General features: G+C 46.1%; 2 protein-coding genes across 3 annotated transcripts; one reads left to right on the top strand and one right to left on the bottom strand.

Moving 5' to 3' along the window:
- The first annotated feature begins 3,351 nt into the window (after positions 1 to 3,351).
- Positions 3,352 to 19,183, top strand: tm2d3 (TM2 domain containing 3). Of its 2 annotated transcripts, XR_001965963.2 has the most exons (7): positions 3,352 to 3,551; positions 5,244 to 5,348; positions 5,439 to 5,599; positions 6,118 to 6,292; positions 6,713 to 6,788; positions 8,181 to 8,768; positions 18,446 to 19,183. XR_001965963.2 is itself a non-coding variant. In XM_018748025.2 (6 exons), the coding sequence occupies exons 1-6, from the start codon at positions 3,443 to 3,445 to the stop codon at positions 8,344 to 8,346; spliced, it is 792 nt and encodes a 263-aa protein (XP_018603541.1). In that variant the 5' UTR covers positions 3,352 to 3,442; the 3' UTR covers positions 8,347 to 9,179. The 2 variants fall into 2 exon arrangements, 1 of the variants encoding a protein (XP_018603541.1); XM_018748025.2 differs by lacking the exon at positions 18,446 to 19,183 and having other exon boundaries at positions 8,181 to 9,179.
- A 1,925-nt stretch (positions 19,184 to 21,108) lies between these two features.
- LOC108931936 (la-related protein 6-like) lies at positions 21,109 to 25,897 on the bottom strand. The gene is made up of 3 exons (XM_018748023.2): positions 25,132 to 25,897; positions 23,755 to 23,953; positions 21,109 to 22,915 (listed from the first exon to the last, which is right to left on the bottom strand). The coding sequence occupies exons 1-3, from the start codon at positions 25,815 to 25,817 to the stop codon at positions 21,815 to 21,817; spliced, it is 1,986 nt and encodes a 661-aa protein (XP_018603539.2). The 5' UTR covers positions 25,818 to 25,897; the 3' UTR covers positions 21,109 to 21,814.
- Between the last annotated feature and the right edge of the window lie 1,171 nt (positions 25,898 to 27,068).

Below are 27,068 nucleotides of genomic sequence, written 5' to 3'. Positions count from 1 at the left end.
CTCTTCTACATGGATGACATCAAGCTGTGTGCCAGGAGTGAACAAGACATCGATTCACTGATCCACCTCACCAGGATATACAGCAATGACATCGGGATGTCATTCAGACTGGATAAGTGTGGTTGAATGGTAGCAAGAAGAGTGATCAGGACTGAAGGAGTGGAGTTACCAGAGGGCAGAATTGCAGACATACAGGACAGCTACAAGTACCTGGGTACCCCACAAGTCAATGGGAACCACGATGAGGCAGCAAGGTGGTCAGCCACAGCTACATACCTCCAGAGAGTAAGGCAGGTCCTGAGAAGCCAGCTCAATGGTAGGAATAAGACCCAAGCCATCAACATGGATGCCCTACCAGTCATCAGATACCCAGCTGGAATAATAAGTTGGCCACAGGAGGAGATAGAAGTCACAGATGTCAAGACACGAAAATTTCTCACAATGCACGAAGGGTTCCACCTGAAGTCCAGCACCCTGAGACTGTAAGATAAGTGAAAAGAGGGGGGGCAAAGGTTAATGAGTGTCAGAGCTACTATCTAGGATGAAACAAGAAGCATCCAAGAGTACATCAGGAAGATGCCCTCTCAGGACAAACCGCTAAGTAAGTACCTCAGGCAGCAGAAGACAGAGGGTGATGAGGAAGAAGAGGAGACATCATGGAAGACCAAGCCCCTCCACGGGTTCTACCATCGACGGATAGAGGGAGTGACATCAAGAAATCCTACCAGTGGCTGGAAAAAGCTGGACTGAAGGACAGCATAGAGGCTCTAATCATGGCAGCACAAAAACAGGCCCTAAGCACCAGATCTACAGAGGCTGTGGTCTACCATAGCAGACAGGACCCAAGGTGCGCCAAGACGCCCCTGACACAGTTCAGCACATAGTAGCAGGGTGTAAGATACAAGCTGGGACAGCGTACACTGAGAGGCATAACCAAGTGATAGAGATAGTGTACAGGAATATTTGAGCAAAATATGGACTGGAAATCCCTAAGTCCAAATGGAAGACGCCACCAAAGGTGGTTGAAAACAGCAGAGCTAAGGTTCTGAAGGACTTCAAGTTCCAGACTGACGAGCAGTTGCTGGCCAACCAACCAGACATAGTGGTGGTTAACAAGGAGGAGAAGAGGGCAATTGTGATAGATGTGGCAATCCCAGTGATTTATCCCAGGACAATATCTTTGCCAGTAGGCGTACTTATAGCTTTATAAAAGCATTTGTATAACGCTAGTCTGTAGTCAACTGTCTACTTTGTTTCTTTGTTCTGATGGTTTTTTTTTTTTTGCTTTTACTTATGCCTGTGTTAAAGTGCTATGTGTCACTGCATGAGAAGAGCGCTCTATAAAAATGAATTGAATTGATAGCAATATCAGAAAGAAGGAGCATCAGAAGATTGAGAAGTATCAAGGGCTGAAGGAAGAATTGGAACAGATGTAGAAGGTGAAGTCCAGAGTGGTCCTGGTGGTATTAGGAGCATTTGGGGCTGTGACCCCCAAACTGGGAGAGGGGCTCCAGCAGACTCCAGGAACAACATCTGAAGTCTCTGTCCAGAAGAGTGCAGTCCTCGGAACAGGTAAGATACTGCGTAGAACCCTGTGAGAGGCAGATTTTTTTTTTTTTACAGTATTATATCATTTAACAGAGTCACACAGAATTTAGTTATACATGTGCATATTATGATACATAATGAATACTGTAGTTTCCCCCCCATGAAGGTACTAGAAACCTGCTCAGGAGTCAGGGTAAAAGAAATGTGCTCTTTATTTACTGGGTAAATGTCTTTTTTTTAATGGATCAGAATGGATCACCAGCCCACCAAGGGTGTCTGGTTCAACACACTGTCCAACTCAACAGAAATAAATTTCTCTATTCATCATTTCTGGTAATTAAAATCTTTATTCAATAAATAAATCCTAAAAACTGCCATGCCAATAATAAAATAAAACTATAAAAATCAATAAGACCAGCTAATATAAAGATTGCATGGCAGAACCTTTAAAACACTAAAAATATACCCCATACATGTCTTTTCAATACATGTCTTTTCATAGCAGATGGGTAAGCATTCGTAGGTAAGGTGTATGGTAACACCCTGGGAAGAGGCTAGAGGACCGCCCATCTTGAGCAGCAAATGTTACCGGGTAAGTTTTCCTTTAATTATTTATTAAGTATGGTCTTAAGCCTTGGGGTATGTCCTTTAGTGTTTTAAAGGTTCTGCCATGTGGTTCTTATATTAGTTGGTCTTATTGATTTTGGTATTTATTTTAAATTTTATTGTTTGCATAGCAGTTTTTAAGATTAATTTATTTATTGAATGAAGATTTTAATTATCAGAAATGATGAATGGAGAAATGTATTCCTGTCAAGTAAGACAGTGTGTGGAGCGAGACACCCTTGGGTGGGTTGGTGATCCATTCTGATCTGTAGGGGGGAGTCTTTTCATAGCAGTCTTAACAAAGACACTTCAGACAGTACGAGCGCTCCTGAACACTGGAGAATCCTCCTGGATCACTCCCAACCCCCATACTGCACCTCACGGTTAAGGGGCCACCTCCAGAACTCCCCAGAATTCCCCTCATGACCGCTGAGCATAAGCAGAACGACAACCAATCCGAACAATGGTTGTCACCACTTGTCACCACCAGTGGTTGACACCACTATGTACATACACGAACACTAATATCAACTATTTACACAGAGCTATTACAACTCCCCTCCATGCCATTGCAATACTTTTCTAAAAGTTAGGCCAGCAGGGGTGTAGTGGTCAGAACTGCCCCCTTGAAAGACCCAGAATCCAACCCCCTGCTGTCGTATCCTTAATCAAGTTATCAAATTCGGCTGACTCTGAATTGATACAATGAAAACAATCCAGATGTACAAAAGGGTAAATCACTCTAAGTACCGTAACATGGTAAAAAGTTTTCGTGAAAAAACTCAGATTAATAAAACGTGGATGTTAGAGGCCTACTATCATTCTATTTGTCAGTAGCTCTGGCTGCATGACAAGTGAAAACATCTGTGAAAAAATAACCACATACAGTCACGGGTCACCAGACTCTTCCGATTTATTGAGTGTTACATTTGGTTGAATTCAAAGTGCGATTTACATATGAAATGCAATTTATGCAAAAATGTGATCATCTATTTCAATACAGAGGTGATCCAAAGGTAATTTTCTTTAAATTTCTGATAGGTGACATTGAATTCACTGTGAATCAAATACAGAATCACTTTTCCACTGGATTGGTCCTGGAGCTCAGGGAACAAGCTGCAATGTACTACGATTCCTTATTTAACACCCATATACGGTTTGTGACACTGTGGCAATTAGTTAGGGGCGGAGCTCCTACAGGAAGCCGGAAGTCGGATTTAACGCTGCTGTCTATTGGTTTTGAGGCGGAGCTGTGACAGGAAGCCGGAAGTAAAGTACGAAATTCGCGATGGCTGTGAGCTGTCGGTGTTGGCTGTCAGTGGAGGGGCTTCGCACCATGAAAGCTTACGGAATAGTGCTTCTCCTGTTCTTGGACTTATGTCTTCCATCGGTGAATGGTAAGACTTCCGGAAGTGCCGTTTCTCATTCTCCACCACTCCTTTTTCCTATGAGGGAGCTCCAAGCTATTGCTTGTTAGCACGGTTGCTAACGCTAGTACAGTGATAGCAAGCCTTGGTGTCCGGTTTCAGCGTCCCTTAAACCTTAAGGCTTATTCTTTTTCCGTTCCTTAATTACAGAAAATGATTGCTTTCGAACTTCGGTTTTAAGTAAAGTTGATGTGTTTCGCTGACTGTCTCAGTTATCGATCCGTGGCACATGTGATGTGGTAGGCGGGCTCCTTCCGGCGAATCATTTGTCCCCCCTCCCAAAGTTCCTCTCACCTCTCTGCAATATCCGCCTGGGACCCAGTCCTCACTCAGCCAAGGGTCGAGTGAGCTTGTCCTTCTTCAGGGCTTGGAAAAGATAGTGGCTGACTTCTAGCCAAGGTTATTTATGTGATGAGCAGCAGCCTGATTTACCTGTTGGAACAGCAGGTTAATTTAGTCATCAGGTCTTGAAGAGCACTGCAGCCTGAAACCTTCCATTTACAGGAGCACTGCCCTCACTGGGGCACATTTTATTAATCCATTAACAGATGCTTTTCTCCAAAGCAGCTTCCAAAGTTCAGATCCTCCATCTTGTTACACTGGAAATGAGCACTATGTAGCATTAGCCCACCACTTTTTCACCTAAAGTGACTTCTGATGATAGACATTGAGTCACTCACCTCTACAGAATGCACACAGTCTCTTTTACACATGCTTGACAATTTACATTTACTTATTTAGCAGATGCTTTTCTCCAAAGCAACTTATAATGGGTACTATATAGTGTTATCAGCCCACACACCTTATTCACCAAGGTGACTTATACTTCTAGATACAGTACTTACAATGGGTCTCTCATCCATACATCAGTGGAACACACTCTCACTCACACACTATGGGGAAACCTGAACAGCATGTCTTTGGACTGTGGGAGGAAACCCATGCAGACATGGGGAGAACATGCAAACTCCACACAGACTGAGCGGGGAGCAAACCCATGTTCTCTCGCACCACCTAGGCACTGAGACAGCAGCGCTACTCGCTGTGCCACCGTGCCGCTGATTTAGTCACCAATTCACTTGAAACTTATGTCTTTGGACTGTGGGAGGAACCAAAGCACCCGGAGGAACTCCACACAGACAGAAAAGTGGTCGATCCCATGTCCTCTCACACCACCAGGGTGCTGTAAGAACAGCACAACCCACTGGGCCACCATGCTGCCAGGTACAATACTAACAGCTGTTACTCCAGGATGGGGGAGCAGGTCTTCCGTGAAGTTTTGGTTAAAGTGGGCCTTTTCAGTGATAATGATTACAAACATAATCCTTACATTTCTTGTGCTGGACTGTGTGTCTGCTGCCCCAGAAGCTGGTAATAATAGCATTGTTTTCAGTGACTGCTGAAATAACATTTGAGTCCTAAAATGAGTGAGGCGAGGATATGCAAAACAGACCATACAGATAAATTTTAGTTTTACGTTTAGTCAAATAGTCATTAACTTAGCACCTTTAAACTAATTTCTATTTACAGCGATCACCTGAGTTAAACAGCAGAGTAATTCAGGGTAAGTGCCTTGTTCAGGGGTACTGTGGCAAGAGGCAGGATTTGAACCTGTGTCTTTGAGTCCAAAGGCTCTAACTATCGTGTTCCCCCAATTTACAGGATACTTAAGTTCCTCCCATGTTGACCAGGAGCCCCCACGCAGCCCAGATGCCCAGCAGCAGAGTCCAGTCATCACAAGCCCAGTGACTCCACTGGTCACCCCCAGTGAGTATCACCCTTAGTGCTACATCTAAACAATGACAGTGGCAGAAAAAGTTTGATGAATAACTATGACAAACTGTCTTGCTTGTTCAGCATCAGCGACGGATGTAGAAAATTACTTGTCCAAGTGTCCAAGTGGGGGACTGTGCCAAAGACTACCTGCTGACTGCATGAGTTGCACCTACCACCACAACTGTACCTATGGAAAAGTGGCATCTTTCTCCTGTAAACCCAAGAGTGGTGTCCACTGTATAGTGAGTCTGCAAGACAGTGCCGTCATTTACTTTTTACGTTTGATATCTCAGCGAACGCATTCCTTAAAGCTTTCACAATTTTATTGGTACCACTGAATATCACCAGTCCTGTGACTTGCCTTCATGCTGACAGCTATTTAGGAAATGTACCCTTAATGGAAACATGGTCTTAAAACCTGCTGGATGTGCTTATTATTTTAACTTTAGAATCTTACATATTGATTAGGACAGTTATTTGCACTGTTCATACATATTAATTTTACAATGTAGCTCAATTGCATTATAGTGAGGGTTCATGAAACAAGAACAGATCTCCCACACCTGTTGGTGTGGAACTGTGGTGTAATGTCCCTCTCACTTTGTCAGGAGGCATCACTTGAAACACTAAACTTTAAATCTGAGAAGGTTGTAAGAAAAAGTTTGTCATAAATCTAAGTTTGTAATAGTGTGGAAAAAGCACTCAGCAGCTGGGGATGGGGATATGGTCCTACATTGGAGTCTGTGTTTTGTGCTTTCAGGGGGAGTCAGGCCAGCTGCTGACCAACTTCTCCCTCACCATTACCTGCCAGTTCTGCTGGCAGCTAGAGCCCTCACAGTATAAGTGCACCAACTCTACAAGCTGCATGACAGTAGCCTGTCCTCGCAGGCGCTACAATGCTAACTGCACCGTGCTTGACCATGTGCATTGCCTAGGTGAGCATCTGCCCTCAGTAAGGGTTTAGTAATTTACAAATAACTTATACATTTATTTTTCTTCGTAGTGTTAAGTTTCTGAGAAAATGCTGCTTTAACAATTTAGTAGTATTACAGTTTGATGTATCAGTCTTCCTAAAAATGGCATTTTTATGTTGCATATTTGTAGCCATACCATTTGTGAAAATGGCCTTTGGTACATTTTTATTACAAGTTTCTGGAAGATATAGGAGTAAAAACCTTATCAGACATTCTATGAGTTCAGCCAACTGTATTTATAAACATCTGACTTCTTGTGATTGTCACATTAAATGTTTTTTTTTTTTTTAAATATGTGATCTTTGCTTATTGGCAGCTGTGATTCTGAATGTGTGTATGTGTCTGTTTTTTAAAAGTAAGCATTATGTTTTCTCTTTGCAGGAAAAAGGGTGTTCAAGAAACGTCTTTTCTGCAACTGGACAGGAGGATACAAGTGGTCCACAGCCCTGGCCCTCAGGTACCTCCACCATGCCTCATACAGAGTGGTGTCTTTCTGTAAGCTGTAGACATCTTATTGTTTAGTATTGCTTTTATCCTAAGCAGCCCATATAACTTATGGCTTTGTACAGCACACATTCATATAGCTGATATTTGTCTTGCTAGTTATGAACTAAATGTTTCTCTGTGTGTGTGTGTGTGTGTGTGTGTGTGTGTGTGTGTGTGTGTATATATATATATATATATATATATATAACATACTTACAACGATCAGCCACAACATTGAAACTGCTGACACGTGAAATGAATAACATTGTCTCGTTAAAATGGGATCTATCAAGGGGTGGGATATATTAGGCAGCAAGTGAACAGTCAGTTTTTGAATTTGATGTGTTGGAAGCAGGTAAAATGGGCAAGCATAAGGGTCTGAGCAACTTTGACAAGGGCCAAATTGTGATGACTAGACTGGGTCAGAGCATCTCCAAAATGGCAGGTCTTGTGGGGTGTTCCCGGTATGCAGTGGTTAGTACCTAGCAAAAGTGTTCCAAGCAAGGACAACCGGTGAACCGGCGACAGGGTCATGGGCACCTAAGGATCATAGATGCATGTGGGGAGTGAAAGGCTAGCCTGTCTGGTCCGATCCCAGAGAAGAGCTACTGTAGCACAAATTGCTGAAAACCTTAATGCTGGCCATGATAGAAAGGTGTCAGAACACACAGTGCATCGCAGCTTCTTGCATATGGGGCTACGAAGCCGCAGACCAGAGTGCCCATTATGACCCCTGTCCACTGCCAAAAGCACCTACAATGGGTACGTGAGCGTCAGAACTGGACCATGGAGCAATGGACACGTACCACCTTCCTAAAGATTGTTGCCGATCATGTACACCCTTTCATGGCAGTGGTATTCCCTGATGGAAGTAGCCCTGCCACACTGTAAAAATTGTTCAGGAATGGTTTGAGGAACATGACAAAGAGTTCAAGGTGTTGACTTGGCCTCCAAGTTCCCCAGATTTCAATCTGATCCAGCATCTGTGTGATGTGCTGGAAAAACAAGTCTGATGCATGGAGGCCCCACCTTGCAACTTACAGGATTTAAAGGATCTGCTGCTAATGTCTTGGTGCCAGATATCACAGGACACCTTCAGAGGTCTTGTGAAGCCTTGATGAGTCAGAGCTGTTTTGGTGTCAGGAGGGGGACCTACACAATATTAGGCAGGTGGTTTTAATGTTTTGGCTGATCTGTGTGTATGTATGTATTTTCCTTGTGTTCACTTATCATTTCTTCATGGAATTACCGAAATTATGAATTTTATGCTACTACTTAATACCTGTAAAATTAGTCTGAGCATTGTGCCATTTTAACCTTGTGGGTCTTTGTCTTAACACTGTTGGCTTCTGTGTCTCTGCAGCATCACACTGGGTGGCTTTGGCGCCGACAGGTTTTACCTGGGTCAGTGGAGGGAAGGCCTGGGGAAACTTTTCAGCTTTGGTGGTTTAGGGATCTGGACTTTGATTGATGTGCTGCTCATTGGAGTGGGCTATGTGGGACCAGCAGACGGCTCGCTCTACATCTAGGTTAGCGCCCCACTCACCTCGCTCCCCACAGTTCCCAACTGCCGAGCTAGTCACCTCCACCAACGTGCTTCCATTCAATCACGCCCACTGCAGCAGACTCCAGGACCATCTGCCACAGGAAAACAGGGCCTTATGGGAGATTTGTTACAGGGCACCCACTCATTCCTCAGCATGGCTTCCTTTTTCACAACGGTTTGGCTTCCCTTACTTTGAAACGAGGAGGTGGAACAATGTGAAGCTGTTCTGGAGTGGAATGAGGTGGATGTGAATTGGAGGCCACAGGACACTTTTGTAAAGAGTTGAACAACGTGTATGGGATATCTGCTGTGTTCATCATTTTGCTCTCCGGCAGCTGAGCTGTTTGGTGTGAAGTGTGTAAATTGACTTCAGGAAACATTCCAAATGAAGATCTTGGATGCAAGGTTTGTGAGATTTCGCCCCGTGCAGCCGTTTGCTACCATCTTCCCTGGGTTTTGTGAAACAGAACGGTTGTTCAGACTGTGAAATGAAGCTTTTCCATGGTGATAAATTATCCAACATGTGTTTTTACCCAGGGGAGAAGTAAACAGTTGTTTAATGCACACTGATGGGACTTTGTAGGGACTGTTTGAACAAACATTTACTCTTTGTCCCCTTCCCCTTAAAATGTTTTTCACATAATACACAAAATGGTTGCAGTCCACTAGTTTTCAGTGTTCAGCAGATGCTCATGCATTATGTTGTAAATATGTAAGTATAAAGAAAGTGTAATGGAAGATGCACTGAGTCTGCAAACTACTTCAGTAACTTATGTTCTGTTTGTTTAATGTCTGTTTATATTAAAGCGCTGAACATTAAACACTTTTTTTTTTATTGGTGTAAGACTTGCAAGGAGTCTATGGGTAAGATTTTCATTCTGCTTGAATTTTGTCTTTGACATTAAACTGCAGAACTAAATTTACAGGAGTAAAGAAAACATTGTGGTAACTTTGCAAAAAAGCTGTTCAGCTAGACTTTACTGGCTGACTGCAATGGCCTCAGCTTTTCAAGTTGACATGTGCTGGGGCCATGAGATTGATAGATATAATATATGTGTATATATATATAAATATAACTAAAATTTGGAGACTTCTGCATTTCTTCAAGTATGTTCTTGGCCAACATTTAAATATTAGTTGTATTTATTTTAATTTGCTGAGTAGAATTGCTGCACAAATCTATGTTTTATTACTTTTAGCTGTTATATAATTTAGGTACACACACACACACATTTTCGGAACCGCTTGTCCCATACGGGGTCACGGGGAACCAGAGCCTACCCGGTAACACAGGGCGTAAGGCCGGAGAGGGAGGGGACACACCCAGGACAGGACAGGATGCCAGTCCGCCGCAAGGCACCCCAAGCGGGACTCGAACCCCAGACCCACCGGAGAGCAGGACCAGGTCCAACCTACTGCGCCACCGCACCCCATAATTTAGGTATTCTGCTGATAATGTTTTTGACTGACAGGAGTCTCAACAGAACATGGTCAGTTATCAAACCATCAACTAATGCAAAGAAGTTGTCTATGTAGACTATTTTAGTAAGATGGGTTATTACTCAATAGCATTATTTTCCTCTGATGTCATTGTAAGCATTAATAAAACACAATACTGGGTAATCTAGATTAATGGAACACAAACATGGTTGATGTCTCTAAATATTGTAATCCAAAAGCAGTATCTATAACATTTTTAGGGAAATGGTACAGGGGGAAAAAAAACTGACTGGTTTTTCCCCTGGTTACAGCACTAAAATTAAATTAACCACGATTGTTAAATGGTATTCTTTTAGAATTTATGGCTGTCTTAAGTAGAGTTAAGTACTCTTCTCCATTATAGGTTGTAGTGGCTGTAGTGGTTTGCCTCTTAAGTAAACATTTTCAGTACGTGCTGGTCACTGTAGGCTATTGTCAATGTCTAGTTCAGTGTGCAGTTCTTTAGGGTTTAGTGCTGTTTCTAGTATGTTGCTGCATGAGGTGCTCATACAGAGACATAAAGCTAAATTAATTCCAATCTATTTGTTTTAGGTTCTTAAAAGTTCATCCTCTGTTTGTTAATCCGAACACATGATGAAGTAATGTTCTTCAATAACAGAATGCTTTCTTGTAATATTCCTGTTTGTCAAGACCTTACAACAACAGCCAGGCTCTGTAGGCAACGACTGCCTTACTGCCTATAAAGCTCCTATTTTGGAATATTTTGTAAACCATAGTTAGGCTTGTCCCTTCATGCAGTGCAGTCAAAATAAGACTGAAGGCCCACACCCCTTTACTCTGAGCTCTTGGTGCTGCTTTCTTACTAAATAGCCTTGGATTGCCAAAGGTTTTTTCAACAGCCGTTGGGTTTTATTTCCTCTCCTCTGTTGCTTTCTGATATTTTGATATATTTTTTTTTTTTTTTTTACATAATTTTTTCCATAATATGTGGATCTTCGTGCTTTTTTGGATTTAGTCTTTAAGCACTCTGCACCGGATGTTAATATAGCGCTATGCATTAGTGTACCATATGACCAGTACCTCAAGACTTCCTGCTAAATGCTTTATAATTCGTTTTGCATCTTTCATGCCTGCTATCTCAAAGGGAAAAAAAAACACTCTAAGACATTTAAAAAAAAAAAAAAAAAAAAATGTTTCAGCACATAGAAAACATAGGCATTGATCATATTTTGTTCTGGTTTGTAGTGTGGCTGTAACTAAGGATGTGATGATGTTACTGCTGATGAGTTTATTTTGCGAGTCGCGAGTTGATGTGAGATTGAACTGTAAAACATGAAACCATGGCCAGAAAAGATTTTTTTTTCTAGCGCTGCATTTAATTGACTGGCTGTCAAAAGTAAGTTGAAAAAAATATCACTTATTACACATTTTTGTGTAAAAAGAGAAATTGCAGCGGCAGTGATAGTTTAAACAACTTTGTTTTCAGTGTGTTTTCACTGAGGTTCTGCAGCACATGTTCAGCTTCCAGTAATTAGCACGCTATGATAAAGAAGCAGGTAGGGCAGCAGGCAGTGTATCTGAAAGTTACAGGTTTGAATCCCACCTCCTGCTGCAGTACCTTTTATCAAGGTATTTATGCTAAAATTACCTAGCTCCATAAATATGTAAATTAATATAAGATACTTAATGTACTATGTCACTTTGGGAAGAAAGAGTAGACTGAATGAATTAACGTGAGAAACAACAACCAAGTACTGGCCCTGGTGCAAAATCTCAAGAGGGTGCTGGTCATTCATGCGTTGGTCATCTAGTGCTCCTGACAGCACCCTCTGCTTTGCTGGTGGTGCGTTTGGCACCAGTAGAGATGTGTCAATGTTTGTAACATGGGCAGCAAGCTGAGCGGCCCTCTCTGTTCTGAGTGTCTTTTTTTGGCTTTTGTTCTGGATCTGCAGACTGGTTGAATCACCCTTTAGTTTGGCTCCACTCCTGAAATTAACATGCATAACAGTAATTGGTTGGGTGATAACTAACTAACTAACCAACTTAGCAAGTAATTCATTTAAATGATGCTTTTCTCCAAAAGCTACTTATAGTGATTTACCCATTTATACAGCTGGGTAATTTTTACTGTCAATTCAGAGTTAAATAGTTCTGCTTAAAGGTATGCAAAGCCCATGTGTCCTTTCATTTTACTATGAAATGGACATTTAATGAGGCACAGTTTTCCTCTAACATAACAGGTGTGTAATGACCAGTTCCACGTGTTGCTTTACAGTATAGTAGAAAAATGTAAGTAGTGCACAGGCAAAAATAAGTGAAGCCCAAGTTGCATTGGCTAAACCAAGTATAGGTAAGTAAAATCAGGTGTGTAAAAACAATTAATTTTGTAAGTTTAAGAATTTCTACACTCCTCCGTGAACCGCCACCTTATCGTGGTGGAGGGGTTTGAGTGCCTGAATGAGTCCAGGAGCTATGTTGTCTGGGGCTACATGCCCCTGGTAGGGTCTCCCATGGCAGACAGGTCCTGGATGACAGACGAGACAAAGCGCGGTTCAAAAACCCCTTATGAAGGAAAAATCAAGGCGTCCGTTTACCCCGCCCGGTATGGGGTCACCGGGGCCCCACCCTGGAGCCAGGCCTGGGGGGGGGGCTCGCATGCGAGCGCCTGGTGGCCAGGTCTATGCCCACGGGGCCTGGCCGGGCTCAGCCCGAAGCCATGACGTGGAGCCGCTCTTCGGTGGGCTCACCACCTGCCGGAGAAACCGTAAGGGGCCGGTGCATTGTGATTTGGGCGGTGGTCGGGGCCGAGTGCCCGGCCGACCCAAACCTCGGGCGCCAACTCTGGTTTTTGGGACTTGGAATGTCACCTCACTGGCGGGGAAGGAGCCTGAGCTGGTGCAGGAAGTTGAGAGATACCGTCTAGATATAGTCGGGCTCACTTCCACTCACAGCTTGGGTTCTGGAACCACTCTACTCGATCGAGGGTGGACTCTCCACTATTCTGGCGTTGCCCAAGGTGAGAGGCGGCGGGCTGGTGTGGGCTTATTAATAGCCCCCCAGTTCAGCCGCCATGTGTTGGAGTCTACCCCGGTGAATGAGAGGGTCATCTCCCTACGCCTTCGGGTCAGGGAACGGTCTCTCACTGTCGTTTGTGCTTATGCGCCTAGCGGCAGTGTAGAGTACCCGGCCTTTTTAGAGTCCCTGGGGGGCGTGCTGGAAAGCGCTCCCACTGGGGACTCTGTCGTTCTACTGGGGGACTTTAACGCCCACGTGGGCAGCGACAGTGATACCTGGAGGGGCGTGATCGGGAGGAACGGCCTCCCTGATCTGAACCCGAGCGGTGAGTTGTTATTGGATTTCTGTGCTAGTCGCGGTTTATCCATAACGAACACCATGTTCATGCATAAGGGTGTCCACCAGTGCACTTGGCACCAGGACACCCTAGGTCGGAGGTCGATGATCGACTTTGTAGTTGTTTCTTCTGACCTTCGGCCATATGTCTTGGACACTCGGGTGAAGAGAGGGGCTGAGCTGTCAACTGATCACCACCTGGTGGTGAGTTGGATTCGATGGCAGGGGAAAAAGCTGGACAGACCTGGCAGGCCCAAACGCATAGTGAGGGTCTGTTGGGAACGTTTGGCGGAGGCCCCTGTCAGAGAGGTCTTCAACTCCCACCTCCGACAGAGCTTCAACCAGGTCCCGAGGGAGGTGGGGGACATTGAGTCTGAATGGACTATGTTCCGCTCCTCCATTGTCGGTGCGGCGGTTCGGAGCTGCGGCCATAAGGTCTCCGGCGCCTGTCGCGGCGGCAATCCCCGAACACGGTGGTGGACACCGGAAGTAAGGGATGCCGTCAAGCTGAAGAAGGAGTTCTATCGGGCCTGGCTGGCTCATGGGACTCCTGAAGCAGCTGACAGGTACCGACGGGCCAAACGGAGCCGCGGCTCTGGCAGTCGCCGCGGCAAAAACTCGGGCTTGGGAGGAGTTCGGTGAGGCCATGGAGGAAGACTTTCGGTCGGCCTCAAAGAGATTCTGGCAAACCGTCCGGCGACTCAGAGGGGGGAAGCGGTGTTCCACGAACACTGTTTACAGTGGAAGTGGTGCGCTGCTGACCTCAGCTGAGGATGTTCTCGGGCGGTGGAAGGAGTACTTTGAGGATCTCCTCAATCCCTCCGACACGCCTTCCGTAGAGGAAGCTGAGGCTGGGGACTCGGAGGGGGACTCGTCCATTACCCTGGCTGAAGTTGCTGAGGTAGTCAAAAAACTCCTCGGTGGCAAGGCTCCGGGGGTGGATGAGATCCGCCCCGAGTTTCTCAAGTCTCTGGATGTTGTGGGGCTGTCTTGGCTGACACGCCTCTGCAGCATCGCGTGGAGTTCGGGAACGGTGCCTCTGGACTGGCAGATCGGGGTGGTGGTCCCTCTTTTTAAGAAGGGGGACCGGAGATTGTGTTCCAACTACAGGGGGATCACACTCCTTAGCCTCCCTGGGAAAGTCTATGCCAGGGTACTGGAAAGGAGAATCCGACCGATAGTCGAACCTCGGATTCAGGAGGAGCAATGCGGTTTTCGCCCTGGCCGTGGAACACTGGACCAGCTCTATACCCTCACTAGGGTGCTGGAGGGTTCGTGGGAGTTTGCCCAACCAGTCCATATGTGTTTTGTGGACCTGGAGAAGGCATTCGACCGTGCCCCTCGTGGCATCCTGTGGGGGGTACTTCGGGATTATGGGGTTCGGGGCTCGTTGCTACGGGCTGTTCGTTCCCTGTATGACCGGAGTAGGAGCTTGGTTCGCATTGCCGGCAGTAAGTCAGACCTGTTCCCGGTGCATGTTGGACTCCGCCAGGGCTGCCCTTTGTCACCGATTCTGTTCATTATCTTTATGGACAGAATTTCTAGGCGCAGTCAGGGAACGGAGGGTGTCTGTTTTGGTGGCCGCGAGATCTCGTCTCTGCTTTTTGCGGACGATGTGGTCCTGTTGGCTTCATCAAGTCAAGACTTGCAGCGTGCACTGGGGAGGTTTGCAGCCGAGTGCGAAGCGGCGGGGATGAGAATCAGCACCTCCAAATCCGAGGCCATGGTTCTCAGTCGGAAAAAGGTGGATTGCTCCCTCCGGGTTAAGGGGGAGTTGCTCCCTCAAGTGGAGGAGTTTAAGTATCTTGGGGTCTTGTTCACGAGTGAGGGAAAAATGGAGCGGCAGGTTGACAGGCGGATCGGTGCGGCGTCCGCAGTAATGCGGTCATTGTACCGGTCTGTTGTGGTGAAGAGGGAGCTGAGTCGTAAGGCGAAGCTCTCAATTTACCGGTCGATCTACGTTCCTACCCTCACCTATGGTCATGAACTCTGGATCATGACCGAAAGAATGAGATCGCGGATACAAGCGGCAGAAATGAGTTTCCTCCGCAGAGTGGCTGGGCGCACCCTTAGGGATAGGGTGAGGAGCTCAGTCACCCGGGAGGAGCTCGGAGTAGAGCCGCTGCTCCTCCGCATCGAGAGGAGCCAGTTGAGGTGGCTCGGGCATCTGTTCCGGATGCCTCCTGGACGCCTCCCTGGGGAGGTGCTCCGGGCTTGTCCCACTGGGAGGAGGCCTCGGGGCAGACCCAGGACACGTTGGAGAGACTATGTCTCCCGGCTGGCCTGGGAACGCCTTGGGGTTCCCCCAGAGGAACTGGAGGAGGTGTGCGGGGAGAGGGAAGTCTGGAGTACTCTGCTCGGACTGCTGCCCCCGCGACCCGGTCCCGGATAAAAGCGGAGGAAGATGAAGATGAAGAATTTCTACATTTATTTTAATATTTTATACACGAATAATATGTGAACCTAGAGGGTTCACATACTTTCAAGCAGCACTATACCTTGATCAAGGGTACTACAGCAGGAGGTGGGATAATTAACATGCTGAAAACCATCTGCTCTGCTTTGAAAGGTGAAGTTTAATTTAATATGTACAGTATTAGGATTGTTTCAGATATTCTCCCAGGTGATGCTTCAGGTAGTGCAGGTGCCTCACAGCTCCTGGGCTAAGAGATTGGACGTGGGTTTGATACCTGCTCCGGCTGTGTGGAGTTTTCTTGTTTTGCTTGTGTTTGTATGGGTTTTTCTCTAGGTGGTGCAGTTTCCTCCCACACTCCAAAGACCCGTGTTTCACATAAATATGCTTGGGTCCTTCTGCTGGCAGGGAGGTACTTAGCCACTAGTCATTGCAAGAAGCTGTAATTAGCAGTGCGCTTACCTGCCTAAAAGCACAGTAATTATTTCCAAAAAAAGGAAATAAATTACCATATGTGGTGCTGATGCCTACACCTCCCACATGAGTTGCTGTGCCAGTCTGCCTTTAAAACCTAAATGGTGTGAGATTGAAGTGCTGGTTTTTGACAACACTGCTGAGGTGCCCACATAGCATTCATCAACCCTTGCTAGTAGTGTTTATTTCAACAAAAAAAGTACATTTTAAGAATAATTCAGTTACTCGATCTGAAATATTTTCCCTTCATTCCATTTAGCATATATTTGCTTTTTTCAACATACTTATCTTGAAATATAATACACATACAGTAATGTATCATAGCATAACATATACACAGTATATGTATACAGTGTGTTATGTATATGTTATATAAAACTTTGTAGTATACAGTTGACCCTCCTACATTGAGGCTTCAACTTTTCACGGGTTGGCAACAAACAATTAAAAGGGAATTTTTTGGGAGCTTTGCTTAGCAGATGAAAAGTAAAAAAGTTTAGTAAGTCATACATGCGTAATATTAATGTATTTTATCATTTAATACCATAAATATACACAATTTTTTTTTAAGTTAAATTTTGTAAAAAGTTGGACTTTGCGGGGAAAAAACTGGATATCCGTGCTTCAGAACGCCAAAATGGTCTCGTTGATGTGTGTACATCTCCTCCTGCGTAGTGATCTTGTATCCCACGTTTATCTCGCAGACTTTGTGTGTTGTACATTACGTAATCATGGCTCCAGTGTTTCAGAAAGTGAGTCCAAAAATTTTCTCCAGGGTGCCGAGCCCCTACCCCCCACAGTGTGGGAGGGTCAACTGTATATTGTGCAGAGTACTAGTCAAACTTAACACATGGCAACTTGGGCAATACTTGCATGGGAGGAAGGGGACAGAAAGGTCATAGCAAAGTGGCACAGTGGATAATGCTGATGTGGAATACAGATTTGATCCTTGTTTCTGTGTGAAAGCTGCATGTTCTTCCTTTGTTTAGATGGGTTTTCTTCCAGGTGCTCTGGCTTCCTACCACAGTCGTACCAAGACATCTATTTCAGACTAATTGAGGATCTTAAATGTAGAGTGTTCTTATTCCTGGCAGTTGTTTGGCACCCTGTCCTAGATGTACCCCGCTCTGGGCCACCGTGACCCTGCATTTGAGAAATGTTTCCTGATAATGAATTTTTGTAATACTGCATTGTAGTACATGCATCCCTTGGTTTAGAAAAATTTCTTTTCCTGAAAACAGTACAGGTATAGAAATTTTGGATACCAAAAACCCATTTCCCATTACTATAAATGGGGGGGGAAAATGTCATTTCACTACATCTAAAAACCCAAACAAATATTTCCAAGTATCAATGGAACACTATAAAACACCTGTATAACTATCAACACATGATTTAAACACAATATAAAATACAGTTACACACTTACTGCTCAGAGATAATTCCCACATTTTTATTAATCAGTTCTCCACAAGATGAGCAATAAACGAAGCAGGGATTTACCAACAATGTCGTGTTTATTGTGAACAACTTTCTAAATCTGTGCACTGCTGCTTAAATGTACATAAATACCCAAAAACCATCAGCTAAATTTTTCCTGCTAATTTCTCTGCTGTCTTCCCAATCATCAAATTAAATAACATCAAATTTTGCTGACACATACACTTGTGTGGAATTTCATACATTTCTCATAATGCCCCGCTCTCTTAAAGCAACACTGACATTCATTACATACTAAACAGCAAAGGATTTGAATGCAGATGCACATGCTACAGTACATTAATGTACATACACATTACATATTTTCTGAACTGCTTGTCCCATTCGGGGTCACAGGGAGCCTAACCTGGCAACACAGGGCATAAGGCTGGAGGGGGAGGGGACACACCCAGGACAGGATGCCAGTCTATCACAAGGCACTCCAAGTGGGACTTGAACCCCAGACCCACCGGAGAGCAGGACCTGGTCCAACCCACTGCGCCACTGCACCCCCCCAGTACCCAGTACCCAGTACCCAGTACCCAGTACATTAATGCATTTCCATAAATTTTGTTACACTCATTTTTTTTTTTGTTCCATAAATTGAAAGTTGGGTCTCGAAAGCAAAGAGCTGTTATACCAAAATGTCAGATAAGTTTGCAAATTGAGGGATACCTGAACTATAATATTTGCAGTTTATGGCAATTTGGTAGAAAAGGAAAAAATAGTAGATGATGAAATTTGAAGTAGAAGACTGACAATTGAATGTATGGTTATATAAGGCATTTTATGTACAATATTGTTCACTTACCCACTGTCACATTATATATCTAATTTTAATTACTCAGAAACCCCTGAGAACAGTTACTGTCCTACAAGGCTGCTGAACTTACACACTCTATCCTTCTCCACTATTTCTCCACAGCTTCCAGTGCACCTTTCCGTGCACCCTTTTCAGCACAGAAGATGCTTTGCTTGCAGCCCTTCTGCAACGATTCCAGCTTCTTCTGACATTTCTCCCTGGGTGGCCCTACCATTCGTCAACAGTCTTGGTCCGCACCGCCTTGTCCCCCCCAGGCGTGGGAGGGTCACAGCAAGAGAGAAACATGTCTCTGATTAGAGGGGAGCTGGGAGCAGATTTTCACACTGACTCTCCCACATCCACGCCATCACACTGTCACGCACATGTCATCACACTCATGTCCTGACCATCACACACATTGAGGTCCCCAGTCACAGGAATGAAAAATCAGAGGATACAGAACTGACAGTTTGTAATGTTACATCTACTTTTTATCAGTCCAAAGTTTTGGTTATAACATAAATTCTCTAAGATACAACCATTTTACGGATTATTAACATTTTCCAAACTTTTTTCCCGCACCTAACCATCTTTCAAAAGTCTGTCTCTTGTGGAGTGAAAGTCACCTGCATTCAGCTCCGTTTTGCAACGTTTACAGCGAGTGCTTGCTGAGTTTGTACAATCACAAGATGCAGAATGCTGCATGTCGTGAATCATTTGTGTGATGAACCAGTCAACAGCCAGCATTAAATATTAGTCTGTCAAGAGAGTATATTCTTGTCAATTTTTTAAAATTTTCCTTAATTTTAGTACAGTTTAGAGTTGATGAAAATGCTAAAATATAAGTACTTTTGTATGTTAGTGCCCTATGTAAGACTTTTCCAGAAAAAAACCTTCAAATAAATCAAGGGACATCTGCATTATTAACCTTTTGATTGTGTGGATGATAAAGTTGAAAGTGGCCACAAACTGTCGAACGCTACACACACTTATTGGATGCTGCTGGGAATTGACGGATTTGTAACATAACATTTGCAATGTTGTTTAAAGTTAATAAAAGATAAGTCTTAGAGAAAATGTTTTATCTATGCTAGCTTTGTCTTAAGGGGCGTGAGGGCACAGCGGGCTTGGCCTTGTCCTGCTCTCTGTCAGGTCTGGGGGTCGAGTCCCGCTTGGGGTGCCTTGCGGCGGACTGGCATCCCGTCCTGGGTGTGTCCCCTCCCACTCCAGCCTTGCGCCCTGTGTTGCCGGGTTAGGCTCTGGTTCCCCGCGACCCCACTCGGGACAAACGGTTTCAGCCAGTGTGTGTGTAACTTTAATCTGAGGTTTATTCACTGCACTACCAGTGAATAAAATCAGGGATGTCTGTATTACTAACTTCTTCTTGATTGTGAATTAGTAGTTCAAGTGACTGAGGAGAAAAAAAAAAAACTCAAAATCTTTGGTTTTCACTTGTTTTCTCTGAGTAACTTTGGAGAAAAAGCGTCTGCTAAAGGCACAAATGTAAATGCACAAGCCACCTCTTTCAAATGTACTTCAGGTTGGATCTATTAGCAATGAAGTTGTGTTAATGCTGTTTATTAGAAAGTATATTACTGATAAGTACCAATCAAGAGGTGTAAATAACAGCCAAGGGTGTCACTGAGGTTGAGACACTGTCTCTGAAAGCACATTGGAGAAATCCATTAAAGAAATTGGGCTACCCCTTTGCACCCAAAGATCACAGGTTTGAATCCTGGCTGTAGTACCCTTGAGCAAGTTACTCCAGTTAAAAAATTACCCAGCTGTTTAAATGGATAAATAATTATAAAGTAGCATAGCACTGTAAACTGCTTTGGAGAAATGCATCAGCTAAATGAGTAAATGAAACAGAGAACTAGAAACAGTAAGTGAAAAACAGAAATGAACATTCACATTCTGAAACGGAGAGCTTCTAGAGAACTTCTTCCACTTCTAGGACGACTATGAATGGCGAGCAGCGACAGAAACGGGAAGACTGAATTCAGAGATTGCGATTTCAAAAACTCAGGAAGCTGCACCTTCAACAGCAATTTTCCACATCCTGGTGAGGTCGAGTTACCGTACAATCCACACTTTCACAACTCTTAGACGCAACTCATTACAGCCCATTCACAAGGGCCTGTGCAAACTAATTCACCTCCCAATGTGAAATTACTGCTTTAATTGACACTCGCTGTAAGAATGGCGGCAAAACCCATCCTGTAAATTGATGAGGCGTGTGGCTTTCATTCCAGCCCCCACTGTGCAGTCAACTCAGAATTAAGGTTGCTTTGTTCGAACATTCAAATGATGCAAGTCTCAGCAGCGTTGCATATGAAAACACACAACTTTATGAAAAAGTGTGGGAAGGTAAAGATATGAGCACACCAGAGATAACCAAAATAGTTCAGTTTAGTGTAACGTGATAAAAGCGTTTCAGCGGGATGCCTTCATCAGCGTGGGTACGGATGAAGGCATCCCGCCGAAACGCGTTGGTCACATTACAATAAACAACTATCTTAATAAGCTAGTGTGTGCTCTACACCAGGGGTGTTCTGAACAATCTGCATATGAACCATTTCTGGATTCTTACGAGCACATTTTCTGTTTTTTTTTTTTTTTTTCTTCAGTAAAGAATGACAATGTCTCATTTAAATAGGTTTGCAGACGGGCGGTTATAAAGTAATAAAGCTGTGGTGCAAGTAGTTCAGGAAAGGGCGTGGAGATCACACTCGGAAGAATTTGACCTGTAACACATTGAGAGAGAGCCACACAGACTACATCACTCCATCAATTAACTTATTTATTTGTACAGGACACATTATACATGTTATTGACCCAGCTCATACACAGATAAAAAGTACGCCAGACAAGGCCTGTAAACTCCCAAGAAGTGACAAAAATTCCGCACTCGGCATATACCCTCGTAAGGTACAAAACAACAGTCCGGCAATAATAAAAACTCAACACTTATATTTCCCCAAATCAGGGGCCTCACTGCTACAGATCAGTCACGTGTTGTAATAGCTGCTAACAAACCGTGTCTTTGCAACAGCAGTGTCTTTTCTATGGTAATCCATTATTTCAGTGTAAATACTGTACACTGGTTAAAAAAATGCTTTTAAACATACAAGATATTCTTTAAATAAGGTGAAATAAATCAGCTTGGGGGGGGGGTTGGGATCCATCACATGCAAGAACAGGCGCCATTTTGCTGCTTAGGAAGTTCTTAACAGTCGGGATTTCTCAGAAACCAGAACAAAGTTCTTGCAGTAAGGACGGTTTTTATGAATGCAACAAAAACAGCCACAAATAGGGTTTCACCGTGTAAACAAACATAAGCAATGTTACAGGTGTGCTCAACTCCAAAAGTTGCAATACAAAAGGTCACGTTTGCACTGTCCTTCATGGAGAGGGGTGGGGGGTCATCTTAGCTGCGCTGTACTGTGACTTGGAGGGCGGTTGAGGTACAAGGTGCTCACTGTCCCCCAGTCAAGTCTGGGTTGCCACCACCTTGCCCCGCTGCTCCACAGAACAGTGGAACCCTCGGGTCCCGTCGGGCCCACGGGGCAGGCGCACCACACCCGGGGGGAGTCCGTCCGCATTCTGTATCTTGCGGGTCAGCATGGGGCTTCCCACCGGACTGCTTTCCTGGGACGCCACCTGGCGGCGCCGCTGCACCCAGGGGCTGCCCGAAGGCGTGACGCTACTGTCTGAGGAGTAGTCTGCACAGCGGCGTGTGGGCTCCGGGCTCAGCCGACCCTCACTGGCCAGGGGTGATTTCTGGGAGTGTGGCAAGCGACGCTGGGTACAGGGGCTGGCACGCGGGCTGGACCAAGGGCTGCTGCGGGGTGATGCAGTAGGGCTCAGGTGGTTTTGCTGGTACCCAGAGGTGCTGCCACCCGCAGGGCTCAGCTTGTTGCCAGATCGGGCCTTCCGGGCCAGCCGGGGAGATGTGGGGTTGCTCTCAGTCTCGGAGGAGCTGCAAGCGGAGTCGTCGCCCTGGTGCTGCAGCTCCCGCACGCGGCTGTTCAGGGAGCGGCTCTTGCACGCACTGCCATCCTTGGAAGCCTTCTTTTTCGGTGGCTTCGTGCCAATCAGCACCACCTTGACCCCGAGCTCTCCTCTACCCACCGCCTCATGAGCCTTGATAGCAGCCTCCACCTCTTCGAACTCCACAATGGCGCACTCCTCAATGCCGAGCTGCGTGTAACGCCCGCTAAGCTTCTTCAGATCTGGTGGCAGCTCTTTCCCAGGCTTCAGCACCCTGACGGAGGCAATAGGCCCATATGTCCCAAAAGCCCGCAGCAGCAGCTCCATCGGATGCTCCGGCTGACCACACCCGCTGTGGCTGACCGCACCCTCGTTGGCTCCCCCAGCCCCATCTCCCGCCCCTCCGGCCAAGGCAGCACCCAGTTCGGGCCAGTGGCGCAGATCACTAAGCAGCAGCATACGGCTGGGCAGGCTTTCGCTGGCAAACACAGGCACAGGTGATCGTCGGCGCACCTTGCGGCCCTCCTCGTTGAGCTCCAGCAGGGTTGACTGCCGCAGCGCGTACGCCGTCGTCCGCCAGTCTCGCGTCAAGTGCTTCACCTGAAACGAACGTCTCAATTCTGAGAATCGGAGACTGATGCATCCTGTCTGATGCAATCGTGTTTCCTGAAAGCAGAACGGCAGCCGTGCGACAGACAGCACGATATCTTTCCCCAGCATCACATTTCATTCCTCAATCTATACCTGACATGTGACACGCTGCTCTAACATGCTACAGCAGCAAAGATTAGTTTATTTTTCAATTAATTTTTTCTAACATGCTGTTCTCACCAGGGTGACCCTTTATACCCTGAACAATGTTACAGGGAAAGATACAATAGCAGCAGTTACAGCTCACTATAATGATAAGAGCAGTGGTAGTTGAGGAGCGGAAAATAAAACACACCAACTGCAAAGAAAGGGAGAAAAATAAACTTCCTTGGGTCCAAGTAACGAGTGGCTGCTCAGCCCTCCTGGGCACACTAATGTGGTCACACGGGACCTGTGTGGACATTTCTAATATTAAAATTTAAAAAAACAGAACAAGTGTGAATAGCTACAGTCCGTGGAACCTAAAGCTGTTTCTGAATCCCATGGATACTGAGTATTTATAACTGCATTCCACCGCTGATGCGTGCAAACAAGCTTGGGAAGATGTCATAAATTACAATTCATACAGCTATAAACAGTAGAAAAGGGCACTGATGACAGGAAGGAGTAAGGAGTAGACCTATGTGTGCAAGCAATGTTGTCCCTCTGTGAGTGAGAAACAGACAGGCAGCATCAACAGAAGGTGAGAATTACGCTAAGCGGTAATATATTCAAGCAATTCACAGTCAGCGTGCCTCGGGAGTCAGGTGAGAGAACCTCTCCCCGAGGAGCACAGGGTCTACAGGTACCTTCTTGAAGGAGGTGAGCAGCTTGACACTGACGAAACCCAGCTTGTTGCGGCGCACATGCTTGAGCAGGAAGGCGTCGTGCTCCAAATTCTCATCTGACAGGTAGTATTCGATCTGGTCCACCAGCTTCTGAGTGAGCTCCGCGTCCGGGGGCATCCAGCTTTCCTCCTCCAGCTCCCCGCCACTTGTGCCTGCACCACTGGGGTGTGGAGGAAGGGCAAGCCCAGTTATCCTGTGCACACAACTCTACTCCCTCATGAGGCAACATCTGTTTGTTCGAACGAACGAACGAACGAACATTCATTCATTCATTCATTCATTCATCTGACAATTCTCTCCAAAGCCAATCGCAGTGATTTACCCATTTATACAACACGGACACTTTTAACGTGACAGTTCAGGATAGGCACCACAGCCAAGATCAAGCTTTCTACAGCTGGGGGTGAGATTTGAACCTGTGACCTCTAAATCTGGAGGCGGCAGCTCTAATCACTACCCCACCTGCTGCCCCTCAGGGGTCATTTCAACCTAATGCGAAGCGATTACAGCCCACATATGATGCTGCCTCGCACATGAGAGCGCAGCCACCTTGACCACAACAGAGACGAAGACTCTCCCCCCGCGGAAGCCACACACAGCTGTCTTATTTGAATATGCCGCTGTGGGAAATCTGCAGGGGGGAGTTCTGCAAGAGGAGCACCGCTGGAAGCAATCAGACTGGCATTCAGCTGATGAGTCACCATGCGCCCCTCCCCATCGCACTCTCCACCTGCCTGGGTGTAGCCGGGGTACAGCCACTGCTCGGCAAGGGGAGAAATAAGGAGAGCCTTTGAGCTTTCACCTGACTGCAGAGGGGCTCAGGTAAGTGACTGTGTGGGTTTTTTTTTTTTTTTTTGGTCACCACACTTACCTGAAACATAACTGGAGCCCTCTGCTGCGCAAGCATAGATCTGAGAGTCACGGTTCACAGAATGACCTCAGAAGAGGTGACATGTCAGCAGGCAGCAGTGAAAGTGAGCACACATCAGGGGCTCGTGACGCAGGGGGTATTTAAGCAACAAGTGAAGTGAGCCCATGAGGCTCCGCTCCACGGGACGGGGCCCGTCTCACAGGTTAGTGACGTCAGTTAAATTAGTCTCCGTCAACAGCGCGTGCGCGTCATACGTGTCCTGTCTAACCACAGGTAGCTCGGCTCAGGTGTGTCAGCTCACTCACTCACGCAGACACCTCGCATTTCATTTGAAAAGTTGCTCTTTAGTGCCACGGAGAGATGTAAAGCAGTGAGACAGAGGGACAGTGAGTCCGGTCCCGGGTGTAAAAAAGAGAGCCGTAAACTAAAAAGTGCTGTACTGTACAGCGACGGTATCTGCTGGTCACCTGGACTTGTCGGGTCTGCCGAGCTCGTCCTCGCTGCAGCTGCTGCCCTCAGGGACGCGCACACACAGGCAGCTCTCGCACAGCTCTCCCTCCTCGGGCTCCTCCTCGTCGTCCGCCTCCTCGATGGCCACCGTGATTCTCACTCGAGTGCCCGGCATTTCCTGCAGCTGTTCGTCGGCGGACGGGGCTCCTACCTCCGTCCCCACAAGCGCGGGCTCCGGCTCGCTGGGGCTTGGCAGGTCGTCCACGGCAGCAGCGCTCATTCTGTCGCCACCACCGGCGCGTGTCACGGCACGGGTTCTTCCGCCCCCTTCTGCTCTGCCGCCCGCTCGCTCTCCGTCGCTCTGCTCCGCACACGAGCCGCACACCGCAGGGTACGAGGCGTCTGCAGCCCGTCCCTTAGTTCCGGCCCCAGCGCTGGTGGAGAGCGACGGCAACGCAGGACTTGCTCCGCAGCTCCCGGATGGTGGCCCGTTGAGAACCTCGGGGCAACACAGGGCCTGCAGCTGGCGAGCTGCGGGGGAGGAACGTGTCGTGCGCGCTCGCTTCCTCCCCTGAGAGCTGATAGGTCCGTTTGCGAGGAGCGCAGCGGATTGGACCGCCCACCGCCGCGAGCAGAACCGAACACCCGCGCGCGGGCTAGGAGGCGGGGACGAACAGGAAGAAAATAGCGGCCTTAAGCGCATACACTTTAATAATTTTTTTTTGTTTTAAATTTATTTTTTAAATGTGTCTTGAGTCCTTTTGGCAGTCTGTTTGAAGAACCGCCAGCTAACATGACTTCATAGGTTAGGCAAACACCTTCCCTATTGGAAGAGGTGACCAGGAAGGGCGGCGTTGACAGCCACCCACCCACAAGGTTTCCCTGATCACAGTAAATTGGATAATAGGCTTTAGCATCTAGAAGGCATGGCTGGCTGGAGGATTTGTTCCCATCCAAGACCTAAAATAAAACTGTGTGTAGTCTCTTGTTCAGTGTTGGAATCTAATTTCAGGTTTCTCTTTTGACTTGCCACTCACCTGACGGTTACATGGTTAATGACTACATGAGGCGCTCCTGAATGCTTTGATTTGTGCACCTCTTACATTTATTCATTTAGCAGCCGCTTTTGTCCAAAGCGATGTACATCTTAGCAAAAGTACGTTAAGAGAAAGAGACATAGCTCCAGACATGTGAGTCTTAAGTAGACCTAGTTTGTTACTTACCACTTGTCACACCAAGGTTCAACGTTCAAGTAGGTGCATAAAACAGAGGATAGACAAATCCTGATACCCTCCCACTATTTTTTTTTTTTTTTTTAAATATTATAAGATATGCAAATACAATGCCAGAGTAGTGGCTGATAAAAGGCTTTATTGGGAGACGCTCATGAAGTTACGGTGCATGAACATTTACATTTATTCAGTTAGCTGACGCTTTTGTCCAAAGCGACTTGCAACAGAGACTGTGTAGTGTTACTAGCCCACACACCTTATTCACCAAGGTGACTACACTACTAGATACACTACTTACAAGGGGTTACTCATCCATGCATCAGTGAAGCACACTCACTCCATGACACTCACGCACTATGGGGGAACCTGAACAGCATGTCTTTGGACTGTGGGAGGAAACCGGAGCACCCGGAGGAAACCCACGCAGACACGGGGAGAACATGTAAACTCCATGCTCAGCTTGCGAGATCTTGGGCGAAAAGGGTCTGGAAAAGGTGAGTTTTCAGACCCCTCTTGAATGTAGACAGAATTTCAGCAGTTCTAAGTGAGAGGGGAAGGTCGTTCCACCACAATGGAGCCAGAACCGAGAACCTCTGTGCTTTGCCTTTCGTGCACGGGACCACCAAGCTAGCAGAAGTAGACGAGTGAAGGGGTCTAGCTGGGGTGTAGCAGTTGATCAATACCTCTTTGTATTGTCTTTTTACTATCATATTTGCTGTAAA

This window comes from Scleropages formosus, chromosome 5 (genome assembly GCF_900964775.1).
Source record: "Scleropages formosus chromosome 5, fSclFor1.1, whole genome shotgun sequence".
Classification (NCBI taxonomy): Eukaryota; Metazoa; Chordata; class Actinopteri; order Osteoglossiformes; family Osteoglossidae; genus Scleropages; species Scleropages formosus.
The sequence above is the reverse complement of the archived record's forward strand: the minus strand, read 5'-3'. Positions and strand labels throughout refer to the sequence as shown.